The sequence below is a fragment of the Mesoplodon densirostris genome, chromosome 12 (genome assembly GCF_025265405.1).
Source record: "Mesoplodon densirostris isolate mMesDen1 chromosome 12, mMesDen1 primary haplotype, whole genome shotgun sequence".
NCBI classification, from domain to species: Eukaryota; Metazoa; Chordata; class Mammalia; order Artiodactyla; family Ziphiidae; genus Mesoplodon; species Mesoplodon densirostris.
In genome coordinates, this window is record NC_082672.1 from 17203539 (window position 1) to 17227572 (window position 24034).

At 39.9% G+C, this 24034-nt stretch overlaps 1 protein-coding gene across 1 annotated transcript in view; it reads right to left on the bottom strand.

The window, feature by feature from the left end:
• The window catches only part of UST (uronyl 2-sulfotransferase), a 293926-nt gene that overhangs the window by 125231 nt on the left and 144661 nt on the right, over window positions 1-24034 (bottom strand). Inside the window, exon 3 of the mRNA XM_060114685.1 lies at window positions 3702-3857. Within this exon, the coding sequence (XP_059970668.1) occupies window positions 3702-3857 (156 nt within the window). The remainder of the gene's footprint in view (window positions 1-3701; window positions 3858-24034) is intronic.

The window sequence follows — 24034 nt, forward strand, 5'->3', positions numbered from 1 at the left end:
TAGTTCTTTATCTTTTAGATTGTACATAATCTCCATTTTCCAAGAAATTATCTAAACTAGCCCAAGAAATTGAAATCCGGTTTTAGAGCATAAATGAAATGATGTCATCCTAGGTTTGCATTATATGCCCTGAAAAGGTCCAACATTTGGCCAGCACCAGCTGTCCATGTTCTTCTGTTGAGGCAGAATTTTCTAAAATATTAACTTCAAAGGCATTTCTATTTCTATAAGGGCAGATGTAGTGGGATTTTTATAGACATTCTAACATTTGTTGTCTTTCATGTTCTCTTTCCTTTTAAATAATCCCTCAGTGTTTTATCCCATTAAATAGATTTTTAAAATCTAGTACTGAATGGGGATGTGTGTGTGTGTGTGTGTGTGTGTGTGTGTGTGTATGTGTGTGTGTGATGACAGCTACCCTCCAGGGAGAAATGTATGTGTGAATTTGACTCTGGCCCAGAGAGGTGCCACTGTGTATGAATGCAATGGTACAGATGATTCCAGCCTTATATGTGGATACTTTTCTGAAGTTCATTTGTAAGTCAGTAGTTTGGAACTTGGAACACATTTTCTCTTAAAAGAAATGTTCTACATGGTGGAGAGAGTCCCGGGCCAGCCCACAAGAGCCTGTTTAACTCGTACTGCACCTGAAGCAGAATTGTTAGTAACTCCAGAGAACAGCATTTCCATGGAAACATATTTTCAGAGTTCTACTCTTTAATGTTGAGAAACACTGACTATAAAATTTTAACTTGTCTCCTAAATCACTTACCCCCTTTTCCTTTAATAAATTATCAAGAAGAGGAGCTAGTTACACCACAAATTATTTCTTGAATATGTTAGGTTAAAAGAGTATTTTTTTCTTTGCTTGTTTCATGTACTTTGAAACTTTAGAAGAAGGATGCACGTAACAAAGAAAAAGAGTTTCTTTAAACATTCTCGAGCTACTTCAAACTTGTTTTTTTTTGTCCTGGCATTTCCTGGCTCTCCCTGTATGTCACAGCCTGCTCGGCTAGCTGCAGAGAGGCAACTGTCACTATCCTTATGTTTGTTTTTAAATACATCAAAATTGTTTATTCGTTTTTTTCTACCATATCTTTACCTTTCCCTTAAGTTTTTAAAACTTGCCTTATAATTTAATAGGAATCTGGAATAACTAAGTAATGAAATATATTCTAGGTCACACTGACCACAGGAATCAGAAATGTTTCAACTAATTATACACAGATTACGGTAGAAGTTGTATAAATATATCACAGAATCACAGGGCTGGAAAGAACCTTAAAAGATTGTCTAGTCTATTCCCTGGCTTCTAGACAAGCCAGTCATTCCAAACAGATGAGAGCTAACCTCTATTTTAGAGAAGAGGGATGACTTTGGCTTTAACCCTTTCTCAAAGATTTAACAGTTCATGCACCATTAGTAAATTATTCTTCGTTTTTAATCTGAATTCTTCCCTTGACAGTTCCTCATAGGAAACAAAGTAGGTTGATTTGTGTAAGATCCCACAGTATGTTTAAATTTCATATTTTGTTCTTGCTCTTCTAGGGCCTTCCTGAACATCTCAGGGTCTAATACTTCTGTTACTTTGCTCCCTCTGGGTTGTTACACTTTTCAGCGCTGGGAACTAAAATCCAGCTACTGTGTTTTGTTAGGCTTCAAGAACTGAGCATAGTTTCCACACATAGGAACATTTAAGTCTAACCTGATAAGCAGACCCGAAGACTCAAAAGAAAAGCAAATTTTATATTTATAATAAAATTGCAAGAGCATAGGCTATTTATTATGGTCACTCTCTTTCAGGTAGTGAAAATAGCATAGGCTATTTATTATAGTCACTCTCTTTCAGCCCTAATCTTATTCGTTCTTCAGTAAGGTAAGGAAATCAAAGAGAACCTACCCCAATGAAAATTATTGATAAACTGTGGTATCTTTAAATGTCACCAAATATCATTTTTCTATTGAGCACCTACTACAGAACCTGCAAGGAGTAATCTCAAAATATTGTTTGCTGATTGATAATGACTATTTAGACTTGTTACTCGGAGACTCTTTAATGGAAGTTTCCAAAGGAATGGGCATGTTAATCTCTATACTGTGGACAACACTAAACATACAGGCTTTATAGCAAGTACTGCTGGCTGTGTTATGCACTTAAAACAGTCCTACCATCCCCCGTGATAAGAGAGACAGGAAGGCTTATTGCATATTCCCTCTGTGTGTGAGATTTTGAATGCCTCAAAGGTGGAGATTATGTCAGAAAGAAGCAGACATGGGTGGAAATTTCCATACTTATGGTCTCAGCCTGACAGTCAACCATATACCTTGTTTATTCCCCAAACTTACCTTGTCACTGAGTGGTGTGATGGTTAATTTTATGTGTCAGTTTGACTGGCCAAGGGATGCCCAGACTAAACAATATTTCTGGGTGTATCTGTGAGGGTGTTTCTGGATGAGATGAGCATTTGAATCAGTGGACTCAGTAAAGTAGATTTCCCTCCCCAGTATGGGTGGGCCTTAACCAATCCCTCGAAGGCCTGAATAGAACAAAATGTGGAAGAAGGAGGAAGTCGATTTTTTTTTCCTGCCTCGCTGATTAAGCGGGGACATCTCATCTTACATTCCCCTGCCCTTGGACTGGGATTTACATCATTGGCTCCCTTGGTTTGCAGGCCTTCACACTCAAGCTCAGACTCAATTACACCAATGGTTTTCCTGGGCCTTCAGCTTGCAGATGGCAGATGGTGGGACTTCTCAGCCTCCACTGTTGCATGAGCCAATTCCTCATAGTACATCTCCTTTTCTTTATTCCTATCTATCTATCGATTGATATATCTCCATCCTACTAGTTCTGTTCTCTGGAGAACCCTGACTTACAGTGGTGGCTACTCATCCATGCTAAATACCTAAGGGGACCGAAGCAACTTTCTGAGAGCAGGCTAACAAACTTGACCCTGTAAAATGGTTGTGGGAGCACTAGGCCTAACTTTTCTGCATTAGCAAAGTATTTCAATGGAGATGGTTAAGCCTACTTCGTGTACGCTTACAAAGTAGAATCTGTCTGTAGAGCTTCCTGGCAGAACCTAGCACCCCTACACGACCACCAGCATGACCCTTGTATGGTTCAGCTGTATTAAGGCAGATTTATTCCCGGGAAACGGGGTAATTCTTTTGTTACCAGTGAATATGCCAAAAGCTGTTTTGGAGACTCAGTTCCCCTGAACTTACCATAATAGGAAGCTCATGTCCCCATCAACCAACAAAATTCCTGGACCAAAGAGGGTTTTCTCTTTATGATAACCATAAAGACTTAGGACACTTGTGAGAAAACACAGAGGAAGAAATATTAAAATAAAGTTTTCTTACTTTTGCTCCCCAAATGTCAGCATTATTTATAGCTCAGTGGTGTAACTCTCTGATATTTAAGCATTGCTAACGTTAGCTAAATATACAATGATCAGGGTACCCTAGCCTTCAGTGGTCTTAATGAAAGTATCCCTTCAGGGAAACTTCCTGGTTTGAAGACCTCTGTCCAAACCGTTAACTTAAATTTCCTTCCGCGCTCTGGCAAAAACACAGTATGACGTTATACCTCTGGTATTCATCTGTTAGGGACTCAAAGGGTCTTCCAGAAGGCACCCACTAATCACACAAATGAATTGTAGCGCAGTACAACTTAACCATGGGCAGAGACAACTTACTTGTTCATTTTTGGTAAGTCTGGTTTTGTTGTGAATGTCTGACGTAACCAAATTGAATCCGTGCTTCTCCGACAGGATTCTCAGAAGCAAGACCACGGTCCGGCTGCCACACTTGCCAACTCTGTTGTACACCACCTGGCTCGGGAAAGGTAGCGCCTGGGCAGAACAAGAGAGCAAATGAGAGGGTGTGGGTTAAAATACGTCCCTCAATTTCAGAACAGTAAATGTCTCATCCATCTAAATGAGAAGTGTCCATACGAAACTGACAAGAGAATGGAAGCGATGAACTCGTATTTACCTTCACAGTATAACTTGAGAGAAACGCTGGACTCCTTATCCATCTGCCCTGAAACTTAAAACTGGTAAAATTGGGCTTCCCTGGTGGCGCAGTGGTTGAGAATCTGCCTGCTAATGCAGGGGACACGGGTTTGAGCCCTGGTCTGGGAGGATCCCACATGCCGTGGAGCAATTAGGCCCGTGAGCCACAACTACTGAGCCTGTGCGTCTGGAGCCTGTGCTCCGCAACAAGAGAGGCCGCGATAGTGAGGCCCGCGCACCGCGATGAAGAGTGGCCCCCGCTCGCCGCAACTAGAGAAAGCCCTCGCACAGAAACGAAGACGCAACACAGCAAAAATAAATAAATTAATTAAGAGTTAGGACTTCAACATATTCATTAAAAAAAAAAAACTGGTAAAATTTCATGCCATCTATAATACTGATTGTGAAACTACTTTTGTTTTTTTCTTAGGAACAAAATACGTAAATATGTGCTTTAATGACCGTGTTCTTTTGCAAGTTATATTATGCTTTATCAGAACTTAATCTGTAGACTGCTCAAGAGAAATATAGTAATTTAAAAAATTGAGACATAATTTCCATACAATAAAATGCACCCTTTTAAAGTATACATTCAGTGAGTTTCAGTATATTCACAAAATTGTGAACCATCACCACTACCTAATTCCAGAGCATGTGAAAAGAAACTCCATACCCATAGCAGTCACTTCCATTTACCTCATTACCTTGATCCATTGAAACCATTTATCTACTTTCTGGCTCTATGGCTTTGCCTATAGCATTCTGAACATCTCATATAAAAGGAATCATAGGATATGTGGCCTTTTGTGTTGGGCTTCTTTCACTGAGCAATAATGTTTTTAAGGTTTATCAGTGTTGTAGTGTGAAGTATGTACTTCATCTCTTTATATGGCTGAATAATATTACATTGTATGGATATACTGTATGTTTATACACTCATCAGTTGATGGACATTTGGATTGTTTCCACCTTTTGCCTACTATGAATAATGCTGCTATGAACGTTTGTCTATAAGTCTTTGTGGAGACGTGTTTTTGATTCACCTTGAGTAAATCCTAGGAGTGGAAATGCTGGATCATATGGTAACTCTACGTTTAATCTTTTGAAGAACTGCCAAACTATTTTTAATACAGCTGCACCGTTTTATATTCCCACCAGCAATGTATGACAGTTTCAGTTTCTCCACATCCTTGCCCACACTTGTTATTGCCTGTTTTTTTAATTATTATTATAGCCTTCCTAATGGGTGTGAAGCGGTATCTCATTGTTGTTTTGATTTGCATTTCCCTGATGACTAATGATGTTGAGCCTATTTCATGTATTTATTGGCCATTTGTACAATTTCTTTGGAGAAATGTCTATTCAAATCCTTTGCCCATTTTAAAATTGGGTTGTTTTTTTATTGTTGAGTTTTAAGTTTTATATTTTTTCTGGATTTGCAAATATATGATCTGCAAATATATTCTCCCATTCTATGGATTGCCTTTTCACTTTCTTGATAGTGTCAAAACACAAGCTTGTAATCTTAATGGAGTCCAATTTATCTGATTTTTCTTTGGTTGCCCATGCTTTCGGTATCATATCTAAGGAACCACTGCCTAATCCAAAGTCACAAAGTATACACTTGTGTTTTCTCCTAAAGGTTTTATAGTCTTAGTGCTAACATGTAGGTCTTTGACTCATTTTGAGTTAATTTTGTGTATGGTGTGAGCTAGTGACCTAACTTCATTGTTTTGCATGTGAATATCCATTTGCCTTAGCAACATTTGTTGAAAATACTGGGTTTTTTCTCCATTTAACTGTTTGGTACCTCACTGAAAATCCACTAAGTATAAATTTATGGGTTTATTTCTGGACTCTCAATTCTATTCCATTGATCCATATGTTTTTATCCTTATGCCAGTACCACAGAATCTTTTTTTTTTAACATCTTTATTGGAGTAATATTGCTTTACAACAGTGTGTTAGTTTCTGCTTTATAACAAAGTGAATCAGCTATACATATACATATATCCCCATATCTCTTCCCTCTTGGGTCTCCCTCCCTCCTTCCCCCATCCCACCCCTCTAGGTGGTCACAAAGCACCGAGCTGATCTCCCTGTGCTATGCAGCTGCTTCCCACTAGCTATCTATTTTACATTTGGTAGTGTATATATGTCCATGCCACTCTCTCACTTCGCCCCAGCTTACCCTTCCCCCTCTCTGTGTCCTCAAGTCCATTCTCTATGTCTGCGTCTTTATTCCAGTCCTGCCCCTAGGTTCTTCATAACCTTTTTTTTTTTTTTAGACTCCATATATATGTGTTAGCATACGGTATTTGTTTTTCTCTTTCTGACTTACTTCAGTCTGTATGACAGATTCTAGGTCCATCTACCTCACTACAAATAACTCAATTTGGTTTCTTTTTATGGCTAATATTCCATTGTATATATGTGCCACATCTTCTTTATCCATTCATCTGTCGATGGACACTTAGGTTGCTTCCATGTCCTGGCTATTGTAAATAGAGCTGCAATGAACATTGAGTACCACAGAATTTTGATTACTATTTCTTTGTTATAAGTTTTGAAATCAGGAAGGGTGAATCCCTGCAACTGTGTTCTTCTTCAAGATTGCTTTGGCTATTCTGGGTCCCTTGCATTTCGGTATGAATTTTAGGATCAGCTTATCAATTTCTGCAAAAAAGGCAGTTGAGATTTTGATAGGGATTGTGTTGAATCTGTAGATCAATATGGGGACTATTGCCATTTTAATAATATTAAGTCTTCCAATCCATGAATATGGATGTCTTTCCACTTACTGGATTTTCCTTTAATTTGTTTCATTGATGTGTCGCAATTTTCAGTGTAGAAGCCTTACAATCCTTTTATTTATTTTTTGATGCTATTATAAATGGAATTGTTTTCTTTTCTTTTTTTTTTTTTTTTTTTTTTTTTTTTTTTTTTTTTTTTTTTTTTTTTTGCTGTACGCGGGCCTCTCACTGCTGTGGCCTCTCCCGTTGCGGAGCACAGGCTCCGGACACACAGGCTCCGCGGCCATGGCTCGCGGGCCCAGCCGCTCCGCGGCATGTGGGATCTTCCGGGATCGGGGCACGAACCCGTGTCCCCTGCATCGGCAGGCGGACTCTCAACCACTGCACCACCAGGGAAGCCCTGGAATTGTTTTCTTAATTTAGTTTTTGGATTGACTGTTAGCTGATAGAAATACAATTGATTTTTGTATATTGATCTTGTATCCTCCCATCTTGCTGAACTCATTTGTTAGCTTTAATAGTTTTTTGGTGAGGATTCTTTAGGATTTTCAATATACGTGATCATGTCATCTGCAAAGAGAGATAATTTAAATTCTTCCTTTCCAATATAGACGCGTTTTATTTCTTTTTCTCTTTTAATTGCCCAGTTATGACGATTTTGATAGACTAAGAAGTAATTATAACAAGTATCTGATTAAATATTTATATCCCCAATAAAGATATTATTTCCATTTTGAATGCTCAGCACTGAGCAGTAATTAACGAATGATAATCAAAAGATTCCTTCATTCAGCACATATCCATAACAGAAGGCCATAAAGAGGCCCAAAGCTAAAGAATATAGTACATATAAACATAAACATACCCCAAACTTGCCTATGGTATGCAACTTGAATTTTTGCCTTTGTAATTCTAGGTTTAATTTCCTAAAATGTTTTATATGCAGAGCAGCATTTCGTAAATTTGGAGTTTCAAGGCTAATTGTCATTGGAGTAAAATATAATAATTATATCACTCACTTAGCAACCAGTCATGTACCATTTTGATATAATTCTTCATATATATATTTTTTTAAATGAGCAGTACTTTGTTTCCTTAGGGCCAGTCAGTATGTTCTATTATGTGTCCTCACAGCACCTAGAAAATGCCTTGGATACACAGGGTCTCAACAGACATCGATTGGTTCTTGGCAGCTCTGATAGGTTTAATGTACTGTTTAACACTAACGCAGTGATTCCAGTAAACTGTGAGACCAGGAGAACCTTCCAGTGCAGCTCTGATTTTTCTGACCAAATGCTAAGTCATCAGGGTAAAAGACCATGATTATAATAGGTCATTTTACTTATGGTTCAGTCAGTGAGCACCCCAAAAGTCTGTTCTCTGGCAATGACTGCAGAAGTTCAGATATTCAGATAAATTATTTAGTTCTGACTTTATGAGGTTATGACCCAACGAGGTTGAACTGGGCTTCATGTTTAACAGAATGATATTAATAGTGTTTGTAAGTTGGATTTTCCGTAATAACCGGGCTGGGGGATAGACTATGGTTGTGACAAAGTTGCCAAAATAAACACAAATTTTAATTTCTTTCAGGAATTAAACTGTTCAAGAATTGGGTGAGTGCATTTTTCCCTGTCTTCTAGCCCAGCATAGAACAGCAAGGGAGAATTTGTTATGACTAAATTGATGACCTAGAAGATGTGAGTTACCACATATTAAGCACTTTATTTTAAGAGTGCAGAGTATATCTTAGAAGATTTAGATGAAGAACAGAGGCACTTAGAAACCTTAGATGGAAACAATTTCTCCTGAATTTCTTGGGTAATCAACACAGTAGCAGGCTTAATATCTACCTACTCTCTTTTGCTAATAGCTAAGGATGTTATTTACCTTTGGGTTATTGGTTAGTTAGTTTTTAAAAATACGTTCACTCCAATTCTTTCATTAGTTTTGTGGGAAGCTCCCAAATAATGATTATAAATATCTGATATTTAAAAAGAACACATATAAAAACAAAAATCCCTGCATCATTCCTGCTGCTATAATACAATGATATTTGAAAAAATAGCTATATCTACAAAAACGTTTGAAAAATCCCCAACGTGACTCCAATTTTACCATTTATTTAAATGCCAATGTACAGCTACAGAGTATAAAGATAGAACTAGGAACTGTGTTTTCAGATAAAGCTTCTGGAAGCAGTCTTGTGACCTTTAAAGACACAGCATACAACATTACAAACATAAACCTCTCTCAAATTTAGGGTGGGGCTCTTAGGTCCTTTTCTAAAAACCTATAGAATCCACTGGAAATTGGCAAATTTAGTCAGGCCAAATCAATGTGTTGATTTGGTGGTTTGGGATAAGGTGTTAAAATTAACAACGGCAACAAGTTGATTCATCCCTGCTTTTGGTAGAACTATAAATTTGCTCCTGAGGTCTGCTTTACCAATCACTGTCATCTTTTGTTGATGACAAAAGGCCCTGTCCCAGGCTCTGTGCCATGTAAATTCTTTCAATCCTTGTTAGAGATAGTGAATCAAATAGCATAATTGTCTTCACTCTATTGTGCCTTTCTCTAGGAGTTTAAATTATCAAATGATTTAAGCATCATTCATAGCACCTAAGTGACTCTCCTGTGTGCCCTCCCCTGTCCCAAAGATCATAAATTCACAGAATGACAGGGTTTGAGGTCTAGAGGCAATGTGGACTAATCCATCCATTCCAACTCCCTCCCCGCCCTGCACGCCCACCCCTATCACCCCCATCCCCAGCCCAATCTGCGTTTGACTTGGCTAGAGCTTTACCCTGTCTTTACCTTGACCTTGTCTTTTCACCCTCTCGAGTACTCTGTGAGGTAGATAGTAGCACTATATTTAGGTGAGTAAAATGAGGCCAGAGAGATCATTTGGCATGTTCAAGGCGACAAAGCCAAAAAGTGGCACGTAACAACTAAAGCCCAGCTTGCAGCTCTTCTGACCCCAAAACGACACTCTGTTTAATAGACTACCACATCAAAGGGTGAAAATGACCTCTAGTTTGGCTTCTGCAACAGAGATGCTCTTTCTTTTTGTCATGTCTTGAATGTGTCCAACCTCATTAAATGCTACTGTTCAACAGTCAACTACCACAACGTGTATCATCGGGCATTACTCATCCATTACTTATATCCCCAGATCCTCAGCTGGAACTGACAGGAGTCAACTAGCCTCTCTTTCTCCTTCCTCTGGACAGATTTTATAAGCTAATGTAAGCCCAGAGTGTCAGAGCAGCTAATGGGAGAAGAGTATGATATAGTTTTCCCTTTATTCCTTCCCCTAATCTATCATAGGCAGTCACAGCTGCCTTAGATATTGTGACCCACTTCACCAGGAAAGGAAAAAACAGGAAGCAATAAGTCATAGTAAAATATATATAAAATCCTAAATGCACTTGAAATGTCTATCAAGACAAGCAAATGGTAAACTTAACAACTGTGAAAAGACGCCTAAAGACCTCTTAAGATCAACCTCAAATCCCTGTTTTCTTCAACAGATATTTGCCAATTGTCAGGCATCTCAACTTTAATGTTCCTATTATCATTTGCACACAAATTTTGAATACTTACTCTTTCTTTGAGTGTCCTACAAAGAAGTACACAACAAAAACCCTCACCCCCCCACCCCAAATGATTCTTCATTCTTGGCAACTACGGTTATACGAATGTTATGTCTGTGGTTTCTATTTTATGGCCAATTTGTAAAAGCAAAGGGAGCTCCAAAATATTTCACTCTATGAATTATATATTTTTATGTTGCCTGCCTTGTAAGTTCTGCAAATGCCACAAATCCCCAGGGCCTGACAGGCTTGTGTGGAACATGCCCAATAAACAGAAGTCTGTCCAAAATCCTAAGCACAACAGTAAATACCACCAGATGACGTCCACAATTCAACAGCTTCTCCCAGGTTTGAAATGGGGCGGGGAAAGAAGACTTTTTAGGTAAAAAGCAAACTTGGTCTGCACCTAGACTTTCATAGTCCATGATTATAGTCTCCCTGCGGACTGGTCTTGTTGGAAGAATGAACATCAATCCTGCTTTTAAGTCTTTGCAAAATGATATTTAATATAGTATGTGACAAGCTGTGGTTCCCAAATGGCTATATATTTGAATTACCTATGGAACTTTTAAAACTCCAGATTTCTGGGCTCCACTCTTAGACTAACTGAAACAGAAAGTCTAGGATGATGAGGGTCAGGAGTCTGGCTTTAAGAGCTCCCCTGAGGCCCTGCTACTTCCAGGTCCGTTCCAAGAACTACTCTTGTAGAGGACTCCTAGCCTTCCATGTTAAGCTGCTGGGTGGTTCCATGCAGCCTAACAAGGGATTAAGGTGGGGACAGGGTTGCCTGCATGATACTGGAGAAGACTCTGGGTGAAAGGCACTCTCATGTCCTCCTTGGGTCCCCCTGGAGTGCCACTGGCCTCCCACCCATAGTTCAAAGTCATGATCAACCTGACAAATATGCTTACACTATGGTAAGTGCCTACTCGCCTAGAATGATTAGAGAACAGGTGTGCTGGGTATCTGAATGTGTAGGCTGTCTGAAATTTATACTAAACGCTGTCAGAGTGTTAGACCCTTAGTATCAATATTATGCTAAAGATGAATGATTTTCTTTGAGGCATAAGATTCACTTTGTGATTTCACAGCATCTCCACTCCACGGTTCCTCCCACCAATGCAGGGAAGAGTCACAGCCAGGGCTTTGTGAGGCTTGAACTCAGGGACAGTTCTGGTATTCACGGTCCATAGGACTTGGAGCAGTTCAAATCCATTCAGCGAATCCCTACTTTAAAGTTTCCTAGGACACTGCAGTGTCAGGAGCTAGTCACATCACACCTCGGAACCTCAGCATCCTCTTCGGTAAGAGGGGAGGGCTGGGTTAAAACCCGGTAAATGATGCTCTCTTCTGAGGCTATGAAATGATTCATTTCAATCTATATTATCAAGATATCACCTGGAAATGCCTTAAAAATTGACACAAGATTTTTACATTTCTCCTTGTCCAATATATTCATATAAGAAACAGAAAAAACAGTTCCAGTAATTTGTGCTGCAGACATGGATTCCAGCTCCATGGGCAGTCACGGCTCTCTTTGGAACCTCTGGCATTTCCGTCCATGTCCCACTCTTGTTTGGGCTTGTCGTGTAATAAATCCTCCTTTGTGCTCCTCTTATGCTTCCTCCTCCCTTCTACAGCTTTAGTCACTTGGAGTTCTCTGTTTTTTTAAGACCATCACCAAACACCGAAGTCTGTACAGGGCTCAGCCTTCCAGCAGTGCTGTCCAGAACTCAGCAGTGATTCTCACTGGCTTTTGCCCATCAAGGCATTCTAGGTCTTCTAACAGATGCATCTCTGTTTTCTAATCACCATCGACTCTCCAGACCCCTAGGCTCATTTCCTCCATTCTAGAGGAGGAAACATATAGGACCCGTTAAAGAACTCTCTTTTCCCTCATTGCCACCTCCTGAATGGAAAGCTCTTCCTACCTGCAACTCTCGAATGACATCCTTGTATCTTCTAATTATTCATAACCCATCTTCTTCCAGAAGCCTTGATAAATCTGATCCTTATGCTTTCTCCTTTCCCCCTGCTCCTACTTGAAATAGTTCCATGTCTAATGTTATCTACAGAAAGACAAATATAGCTATGAGTTCTTTACAAATCCATCTGTTTTATTCCTCTAATAGACTGGGTCTACCTGGTATGTGCATAGTAGATAATAAATAAGTATCTGTCTATTAAATAGACAAACTGTTGGGATGAAAATACTATTAAATGTTGTTTTAGAACCAATGCTGTCATAGTTATTTTTTAGAAGATGCTGTTTTGGTTGTTCCCTAAGACTGTAAGGGAAGTTCATCAATTTTTTTCTTCACACACATATTCTGCAACTTTCTTTTTTTTTTTTCTTTTTTTTTGGCCGTGCTGTGCGGCTTGCGGGATCTTAGTTCCCCCACCAGAGATCAAACCCGGGCCCCAGCACTGGAAGCATGGAGTCCTAACCACTGGACCGCCAGGGAATTCCCTGAAACACTCTTATTTGCTATATTACATAAGAAAAAGTATGGTGAAGTGAAGAAAGTCCCCTGGCCTGAAAGTCAGGAAAGTCTGGTTTTCCCCTTGGCCAAACTATTGACCTTGAACAAGTGACCCTGAATAGCATCTCTGGGCCAAATTTTCCTCAAGGATAAATTGGAGGTACTGAACGCAATGATTTCAAGGTTCCTTCCCGTTCACATCCCACGATGTTAAGGCAGGGATACACAATACTTACAGATGCTCAGAGGGTTATCTAAATGGCATCCTGTGCTCTAAATATTCCATTCTGATCTATCTAATGTCCTTATCTCCATCATGTACAACATCATTACACTATTCCCAGGAATGTAATACCCTGCACACCATAACAAAATCCTCATTCAAAGAAGCAATTGTCGGGCTTCCCTGGTTGAGAGTCCGCCTGCCGATGCAGGGGACACGGGTTCGTGCCCCGGTCCGGGAAGATCCCACATGCCGCAGAGCGGCTGGGCCCGTGAGCCATGGTCGCTGAGCCTGCATCCGGAGCCTGTGCTCCGCAACGGGAGAGGCCACAACAGTGAGAGGCCCGCGTACCTCAAGAAAAAAAAAAAAGCAATTGTCACAAGGAGCCAAAAGTAATTTTGGGGAGTGATGATTATTAAACTATCAGAGTTGAACTGTGATGTATGCTTCAGAAAAAAATGACTTCCAGTTTGATTAAAAACTCAAATTTCAGGTGACCTTGGATGAATGCTATTAGTGCCATGGACAGATGAACATTTTCAAATTTCAAATTGACAGATGCCAAGAAAATATACATATTAAGAAAGGGCAGTTTTACTTCTAATTCTGCAGCATTCTTTATGCTTCTTTCTCTGATCAGTATGCAAATCATAGAAAAGAAGTCCATGATCTGGGTATCTCACTACTACAGTATGTTACAGATTCTAACATTCAAACCTCAGTTTAGCCCATGGAAAACTGAGTGCATGGAATACTCATGTTTGACAGAAAAGAGAAATGAAGTCCTCATGCCATGGGGAGGATGCGCAAGTTTTAGAGGATAAAACATCCTGAAGGAATATTTCAAATTGTTTACACAGGACTCGGTCGTGCTTCCAAATACATATGGTAGCCCTACTGCACTTGTGTTTGAAACTTCTGACCACTCTTCTAAGAGTCCCTTAAACCTTCTCTACGGTTTTTATAATCAAAACGAAATGGAGTAACCCAATATGGGTTTGGCAATCCTATTTAACCCTCATCTTCCTGTGTGTGTGTGTACATGCATGTGTATATGCCTTATATGTTTTGTTGTGCTCAAAGGCACTGTAAGTAATATTGTTGTTGTAGTAAATCTGGACCAATTCTAGCCAGTTCTGGCACTTTCTTCTGTGCTATGTATTCAGTGATCCAAAAGTCTTTATTAAACAAAACTCTGGGAATCAGACTTGCAGATTTCCCAGTAAGAACAGAGAAGAACTCAGGTCCTCAAATTAGTTTTAGATCTGGAGTTGTTCCATTACAATTATTAATCAATTCCAGTGACTTTATACATTAACTTTTGAACTAGAATATGTAGTTTTGTAGATGCCTTTGGGTTGATAATCTTTCTACCAGACCCACATACTTCATTTAACTTGGCATTCAGATCTATAACACATTTTCTCTTAATCACACACTTCTTCAAATAAAACATGCATAGATACTTTATATAGACCTTTAAGATTTGAAAGTCTGCTTAAAGTTAAGCTTTATTTATTTATAACTGTCCTATTTTTATTTTTAGTTAAGAATTTATACTCTGAAACGAATATAAAAATTCACTTGTTAGAATGCAATAGAGGAGAAGTGTTGGTTATTGATTGTACATGTCATAATTTATAGCAGGTATTGCTGGTATGGGTCAACCAGTCAGTTTAGAATGGTTTCCTTTGGTTATTTCCTTTGGTGGGGAGAAGAGTCAAATACTCTCATGACAGACTTCACAAGGGAAGACTGCCCTCATTGTAAATGGTACAAATGCTGGGTGACCAGCCACGCTGGGTCACCAATACTCCTCTTTCTCAAGGCACCGTGTAAAATTCTTAAAATTCTTAAAACCAAAGCCTTAGATCCATTGTTCATTGTGAGCCATATCATTTTTTTCCGTTTAAAATGTCTGAATCAAATTTTAGTTTGAGTGTGAATTTGGAGCAAGAACCTTATTCTTGGATTCAGATGATCACCGTCTGAATTCCTTGGCTGAGTTTAAGCTTTTCAAAACATAAACCACACTTTAAAATAGTGCGGCAGATTGGGACAGTAACTGCCCCCAACCAAGTCCACCTGCCTATATCCATGAAGAGTATAACTTCCTCCCACATGGACCTTGGGCCTGGCCTTGCAACTTGCTTTGGCCAATGAGACATTAGTAAGCAAATGTAAGCAGAGGCTTGAAAAGAGCTTGTACACTGGGGCTGAATCTTGCTTGTCCCTGGGAGCCTTTCCCTCACAATATGAACTTAGGCTAGCCTCCGGGAGGATGAGAGACTCTATGGAATATTGAAAATTCTGTGACTGAATTCAACAGATAATTACTGAGTGCCATTCATTTGGTTAACGGCAAGAAATTAATTAGTTATTCTGATGAGCTGATTACCTGTCTTGGATTAGAGTCTAAATTCCATGACTATAGGGACATCTGCTTTTCCTTACTATTGTATCTTCAATACAGCTCAATGCCTGGCACATAGTAGATACAGAATAAATCATTGTTAAATGAGTGAATACGACAAAGGTTACAACTAGTTCCCTGCCCTGTGTGAATCACAATCTAGCAAGTGAACCAACCACTGGCACCACTTGCTCTGATAACCTGTGTCAAGTGCCCTGCCAGGGATATGGTACCAGACCAGGGAGAAGGAGTGATGAACTTGGCCTTGGGGACTCAGGGGAGGTTTCACAGAGAGCATGGGCCTTGGTATCTCAGTCATTCAGGTAGTTCAGTCATTCTTCCTTTGCCAAAATATACCTACCTAACTCTTGTTGGTATGAACCGATAAGGAACTTTCTTGCCCTCCAAGCTTGATTTGGCTACATAGAGTTGGCTTCTTGGCATTTTTCACATTCATGAGTGTGTGTGCATTGCATGTATGATATGCAAGGAAAACACACCAGGCAAAATGCATCAACTGCTAATGTTGCCCCCTCATGCCCACTGGGCTTAGAAAGACAAGGCAGGAAAACTGAGGAGCTGCAGCCTCTAAGAACAACTGGGTTGAACATGGCTAAGGATTTCCATGATTGTGTTATGTCTTATCTCCATATATCAGTAAGGATATTTTTGATGGCAGGTAACAGAAAATCCAACCCCATTCAAACAATAAGAAAAATACATAGGCATACGTCGTTTTACTCTGATTTGCTTTATTATGCTTCACAGATATTGTGTTTTTGTTTTTTTGTTGTTGTTGTTTTTTGTTTTTTACAAATTGAAGGTTTACAGCAACTGTGTATCCAGCGAGTCTATTGGTGCCATTTTTCCCACAGCATTTGCTCACTTTGTGTCTCTGTGTCACACTTTGGTAATTCTCGCAAAATTTCAAGCTTTTTCATTATTATTATATTTGTTAGGGTGCTCAGTGATCTTTGATGTGACTACTACAACTTGCTGAACACTCAGAAGATGGTTAGCATTTTTTAGCAATGAAGTATTTCTAATTAAGGTATGTAATTTGTTTTTTTAGACATAACGCTACTGTACACTTAATAGACTGCAGTATTGTAAACACAACTTTTATACTCACTGGGAAACCAAAAAACTGAATGTGACTCACTTTATTGCTAGAGTCACTTTATTGCAGTGGTCGGGAACCAAACCCGACTATCTCTGTATTCTCTTAGAAATAAATAAACAAAACAAACATATATTCTCTTTCAAAACAGAAGTCCTTAGGAGATTTTAGGATTCATTCCATATTTTTGTTCCATTTTGCTCTGCTATCCTCGTATGTTAGTATTGTCCTCAGGCTAGCCTTCCTCAGGTTGCATCATGGCTGCTGCAATTCTAGCCATCACATGAAGAATGTCAAACTCCATAGGAAGAAGAGACTATCTTTCTTGAGCGCTTCCTTTAAGATCTGAAAATCTTACTTAGAAGGTCCTGAGAAAATTTCCCCTCATGTTTTCTTGGTCAGATCTAAGCCACCAGCCCACATCTCAACTAACCGTTAGCAAACGAAATGAGACAACCACAACTGGCTTAAATTACTCATGATTCACCTTTGAGCTGGGGATGGGATCACCTTCCCCACAGAGTAAAATTTGAGCAAAATCAGATTTCTGCTAAAGAAAAGGAGACTGAGGAGAAATGAATGTGGCGTAGGGCCTGCTGTACCAAAGTACTCAAAGGCCCCATTGTTCTTGACTCTTCAAACACCCATTCATGAAACCCCATTCCTCAGCTGCAGAAAAGGGAGTAAGAGTGGCAGACACGGAGAACATTTCTAAACAACAACAAGGCTCTACTTGCTGGTTGTGGCCCACATACACCCCTGCAGCTTCCTCCCAGGCACAGGTTTGCTGACAGCTGGAGAAGCGGACAGATGAAATACATTCCCCTTCTACATAAAATGACATCAACCCCCATGCTCTGAAATGAGATGGAGAATTAGCAACAAGGTGAACTTGAGCTGGAAGATTAACTCCACATAAGAATCTAGAATTCATAAGGTATTTTTAGCTAGAGATGGTAATAGGATGTAAAAATTGCTCTCAGATGAAGAAATTTCATACTGCCTATATATTGGAGGCTTTTTACAACTACAACTTTTTCATAGAAGTTGTACTTTTTTTTCATAATTTTATGAAAATGAATTTTCATAAAATTAATTTCATGAATTAATTTAGAACAAGTGTGGCATGCAATATCGACCCAATCCATCAGCATGGATCTGACCATGGAGAGTCTGTTTCCATAGTATCTGTAGGCTGGTTTTTATTTGTTTTCATTTGTTACTTGGTGCTGGGTAAACAGCTTTTTCAGAAATCCCCACCAAGATAGATGAAGCATCCCACTTCCTATAGGGAACTATTATTACATTCAGGCTATCAAACACTGCTAAATGAAAGAAATCATTATCCTCCAAAATATTTTTTAATTGACACTAATGTTTGCCATCCCTCAAGACTCTACCATCTAATAGAAAGAGAAAAAAGGAAGACAATTTACAGAGCAACAACTGCCTTAACAGCTAGAAAGTCCCTGATTCAGATATAAAATTTCTGATTTTCCCTGTAATTGTCAAAGAGCTGACCGGAATAAGCAATAAGAAAACTGTTCTTAGGAGAGTTTATGTTAAGACAGATAAATGTGGTAAAATTAAGAAAACTGAAGAATGAATAGAGAGGAAGAGGCACAGGTTATAAGAGTCCATTGCTGATTCTCTGACTGGAATTTTCCTGGAGCAGTGGGGTAAAATTTAGTCCTTGCCCACAGGATGACCCTCGTCCTGGACCAGAGTCTTAGTAAGGCCTGATGTCCAACCTACATCACTGACTCACAGGGGCTTAACATCCACCAACACCTCCACTCCATGCCCCCATCAGGGACTATATCTTTGAGTGGCTCTCTGTTTAACTCTATCAAAAGGCTTGCTGATGGACATGATACGTAAGGAAGATTGTTTGAAGAACAGACTCAATCATTTCTCCGTACCCTCCGGATTTTTTGTCTTGGACCAAGTTAGGCCATCACAAGGCTTTTTCCTGGAGCATAATTTCTGAGCTCCATTAAGAGGTGCTTTGACTGAGTGATATTTTGTCATCATGTCCCTGGTGGTCATCAAGGGACACTATAAGATACAGCATCACACAATTCAGTTTTGTGTTTGTGATTGGGATGTAATTGACCACACTGTTTCCTAACTTTCTCATTTTTTTGTAATCTCAGGGCTCTTATTTGTTGGTACCTTATATGCAGTTATCTTCAATTTGTGAAACAACCCAATACCATGAGCACAAGTACTCCCACATAAAAGATGAAAAAACTGAGAATTAGTGGGATTAAATTATTTGTCCAAGGTCAACTGCAAAGCTAGTATTCAACCCCAAACTCATTCTCTCTATCCCACTCACTATCTGAAAAATCAGTATATTTCTGCTTCATGGAAAATGAGAACTCTGCAACCACTTACAGCCTCGTTCTTCCTTTAGCTACTAGGAAATTCAGAGGAAAGGCTGTTCAACTACAGCAATTTTTTGGAATTTATGGTCCCTCTTAAATAGTTTCTATTTTAATTTATATTTTCCATGTCCCTGATATGTTTTCATTTATATTTTATCATTTTTTGTGTTACATTTTCTATAAATAGCCTCAAATTATTTGAAGGTGAGCAAAATATTAAATAAATCCATCAACAAACAAATAAAATGCATTCCCATTACTCTCTTGACTGTTAAAGCATCAGCTCATGATTTATCTTTCTTTGCCTACAGTCATATCCACAACCTCATGGTAGACTACCTGCAAACCTGACTCAGTTCACAGTAGTTTATTAAAACTAACAATTGTAGTTGTTCTTCCTTCCTCTAGCAACAATACCTCCATTTTTTTCTGGAGCATCACTCCCTCCCCTGCTGTTCATGGGATTCTGGAGGCCTACCCTCAACTCTTGCTTCATGGGAAGGTGTTTTAATCAGGCATGGCCAACCAGCACATCCATCCACTGAATATAGTGACTGGTTAAGAAACAGGCACCTGGGCTTCCCTGGTGGCACAGTGGTTGAGCGTCCGCCTGCCGATGCAGGGGACACGGGTTCTTGCCCCGGTCCGGGAAGATCCCACATGCCGCGGAGTGGCTGGGCCCGTGAGCCATGGCCGCTGAGCCTGCACGTCCGGAGCCGGGAGAGGCCACAACAGTGAGAGGCCCGTGTACCGCAAAAAAAAAGATAAAAATAAAGAAACAGGCACCTGACCCAAGGGTGTCCAGTGAGACTCCATCTCAGGATTTTGTAGGTCTATTGAAATTCAAGATCTTTTTCCTACTATAGTTCCTAAGTTGGGTGCAGGCCTGGACCGGCAGGGATCCATCTAACTACCAAAAGAGAGGATCTACCTAAGAGTTAGCCTGCCCAAGAACTGGGAGATTAAAAATAGACCATATAGCTTTTTCAAACCTAACTGCTATCAACCACATAAAATACTTTGAAATGACTGCCAGCCCTCCGGCAGATTCTGCTTGTTGCCTGCCTAATACCTATTCTTCCTCTCATCTGAATATAATCATGGTTTCATCATAGGTAACAATATAGCCAGCTAAAAATATTTACTTTCTTAGATTCATTTGAACCTGGAGGTTGACTGAGTGATTGAATTCTGGCCATTCATTCAACAAATGAATGGGATATAAATGTATGTCACTGACTTGGTCTTTTGAGAAATCTTTTAATAATGGACAGACTTATCTAGCATCCTTCCTCAATCCTTTGCCTTGATCTTCAATTCCTTCTTCCTTCCTGAAACACAGACACAAAGCCTAGAGGGGCAGCAGCCATCTTGTGACAATGAGGAAACAAGCATGAGGATAACCTGAAAGCTACGATCTACAAACTAATGAAAACAGTGAAAGAAGAAAAGAGGTAGGTCCCCAGTGACATCACCATGCTATTGTACCAGACCTGGACTGCTTACCACATAAGATAAATAAGCTTCTTTGCCTGTTCAGGCCATTGTAGTTAGGTTTTTGGCCAAATGCATTTCTAACTGAAACAGACTTTTCCCTTTTTAATATTTTGATGATTTTATTACTTTTTAAAAATGGCCCCAGGTATTATTATCCTCTGAGAAAATCAAGAGCAATCCTGGTGCAAAGGTGAAAATCAGGTCTAACCATTGCTTTTGGGCCCACAGTGCACTGGGACTGCAGTAGCAGAATGATCAGCTTAAAAATTCTACATCTATGATCAAAATATGTCCTCAAAAAGGTTCTCATAAAGTATGCTTGCTTTCTTTCTTCAAGTGCTTCAATTTTATAAGTGCTTCACATAACAGGGTGCTCTCTTTTCCGGGTAGTTTATAAAATATTTATAGTTGGAAGTCAAAGGTAGCTTGGATGAGGAGGCCCGTTTGTTACAAACATACATCTGCACCAGCAGCCTGTCAAATATAATATCACTGTAGTGTTTTTAATCTGCTCAGTTATGGTAAAGACTTCCTCCTGAAGATGTATAAGGTTTACTTACAACACACACACACACACGCACACACACACTAATTTGCTCAGAAACACAGCTAGAGTCCTTCAGCCCTCATGTCCCCTCCCGCCAACTTCAGTGTAAGTGCATTAAGTATATACTTTGCACCTGGAAACTTATGTGGTCAATAAACAACTTTTGACCTACTTCTGTGAGTTGTTCTCAAGGCCAAAGTATGTTCTCGAGTCCGTCACAGGGAGTGATCTCATCCTGAGGATCACTTGCCTCCAAGGATAAAAATGCAATTTTATTTTTCAAGAATTTATAAGCATTTCCTTTGAAGTTTCAGAGGAGTAATACTGTACTTGATAAGCTTTGACATAAATTGTTTAGAATTTTGACTTGAAAATCTTTTACTACTCCTTCCACTGGTCAATTTGTTTGCAAACAACATGTATGTTGGAAACCTTAGGAGAAAAACTACTATCAACTGTAATGAGTTCTTTTCTTCTTTCTTTTCTTTTCTTTTTCTTTACTTTTCTTTCTAGGTAGAAAGTTAACAGATCATTATGAGTTGCAAATCCTTCATTTGGGCTTGGCACTTTCCTTTTCAAAAATTCTTCCTTGTCCGTTGAAAAATTCTATACTCATTTTTACCAAAAGTTATAAACTGCACTACTCAAATACCTGAAAGCACCTTGAACATCTTCTCCCTTGAACATGTGCTGTCTTGCTCGCATCTTATGTCTTTTCATCTCAGACCCTCTGGCCTTTCTTCAGGCGACAAGTGGTCAGGGCACAAATCAATCTTTAGCTATCGCTCTCTCTCTCTCTCTCTCTCTCTCTCTCTCTCTCTCTCTCTCATACACACAGAGCTCAGGTTCTTAGAAATAAATTTTAAAAATCATGTTTAGAATATAAGAAACCAAACAATGAAGGTATATCATGTCAACATACTTTGCGCGGCTGATTCCATAAAACTGCAGTGAAAGCTCTAGGGTAAAAGCAAATCATCTGTTTCTGCACAAGGAATTCAACATAAGCATGAATATTAGAAAAATAAGTAGAGGCTTAAGAAATTCTTTTAAAATGCCCCTAAGTCATAGAGTCAAGCAGGCAGAGTCATGCCTGCTTCTCTCATTTAGACCCTCAAACACACTCACAACTTCTTTCAGTCCAGCCTTGTCCAAGAGGGTGCAAATCCTGAATTCACGCACCTAATTGAAAGAAAGCCACGGTCCCTTCTCTCTGGGAGTGGCCACAGGGCTATCGGACAGGGACCCATTCCCCACAGGCCAAGCTTCCTTTCCAGAGGGGAGCTGTGAATCACAGAGAAATGTGATCCTAGGAAGTCCACACCATGCACATTAGCCGAGGGGGAATTCAGAATGTCTTTCCAACTAAACTACTGGATGGTGTCCATCATACTGGGGGCCAAAGGTGCTGCTCAGCTAAAATGCAACGCATAGGAGGACAGCTAAACTAAAGGGCCAGTCTCCTCACGTCAGGACTTAGGCAAAATTGTGAAGTTGACAAATTGTTCTTCAGTGTCCCCCCTTCCCTCCTCTTTTGTTCCCTGAACTAATGTCTGTTAACTTCCTACTAGCCAAGAGATGCAGGGGTGAAGAAGGTGCTGGTGGTCTCGAGGGGGATTCTGTGTGAGAGGCTATGATGGAGTCAGGGCCAAGGTGACTGGGGCCATGAGTAGGAACATCTGGCCCTGGAGTAAGGGTGGGCAGCGTGAGGGGAGGGGGGCTGTCGGAAAAAGGTTCCAGAGCAGGGGCTGGAAACTTCTAGTGTAAGGGGCCAGATAGCAAATTATTGGGGGAAATATTTTAGGACACAGAGGACATATTTTCTTTGCTGCATATTCTTCTTTGTTTGTTCCACAGCCCCTTAAAAATGTAAAAACCATTCTTAGCCTGTGGGAGGTATGATAGAAGGCTGACCTGACCCTTGGGCTATGGTGTTTTCTAGTCTTCCAGAGGAAATAATACTGTGCTGAATCCCTCAGGACAAGATATAAAATTAACTACTGTTGAAAAAGCACTTTGATTTGTCAGGCTCTGGGAGAGTTGCTTTATAAAGTCCATTTCATTTAAACATCACGATACTGTAAGAGGGTTCTATTATTATCGTTATGATTCACTGATGAGGAAACAGGACCAGGGACATTAAATCACTTGCCCAAAGTCACAGCGCTACGGTTCGGCTGAGCCTGGAGCCCAGGTCAATGTGGCTTCAAAGTAGCCAAGTGTAGGCTAAGTACACTTGTGAGGGCCATGCTCTGGATAAAGGCACCCACAGAAGAGGGGTGAAGGGCTGAAATCCAGCCCACACCCCACTGGCCAAGCCCTCGGTCTGGGTGAGGAGCTGTATCCAGCACGAGGAAGGGGAAGATGACCTTTTCTTTATACAGAGATGTCACCTACTCATCAAGCCAGGCATTTGTAAGGCTGTGCTGGAGGGATTGGGGGGGTGCCTATTCCTAACTGGCTCAAAGACTATCATGTTTAGAACCGTAACAAGGAAAATTTAAGAAGGCAGACTAGGGCTTTGCCTAGATCTCTGCACTATAGGACATGCTACTACTTTAAATAATTATTTAAAACTATTGTGTAACCACACTGAGATACCACTTCGTACCCAACAGAATGGCTATAATTAATAAGATGGACAATCACAAATATTGGCAAGGATGTGAAGAAATTGGAACTCTCCTACCTTGGTGGTAGATTCTAAAATGGTACAGCCACTTTGGAAAACAGTTTGGCAGTTCCTCAAAAAGTTAAGCACAAAACAACCCAATTAAAAAATGGGCAGAAGACCTACATAGACATTTCTCCAAAGAGGACATGCAGACGGCCAAGAAGCACATGAAAGGATGCTCAACATCACTAATTATTAGAGAAATGCAAATCAAAACTACAATGAGGTACCACCTCACACCAGTTAGAATGGGCATCATCAGAAAATCTACAAAACAACAAATGCTGGAGAGGGTGTGGAGAAAAGGGAACCCTCTTGC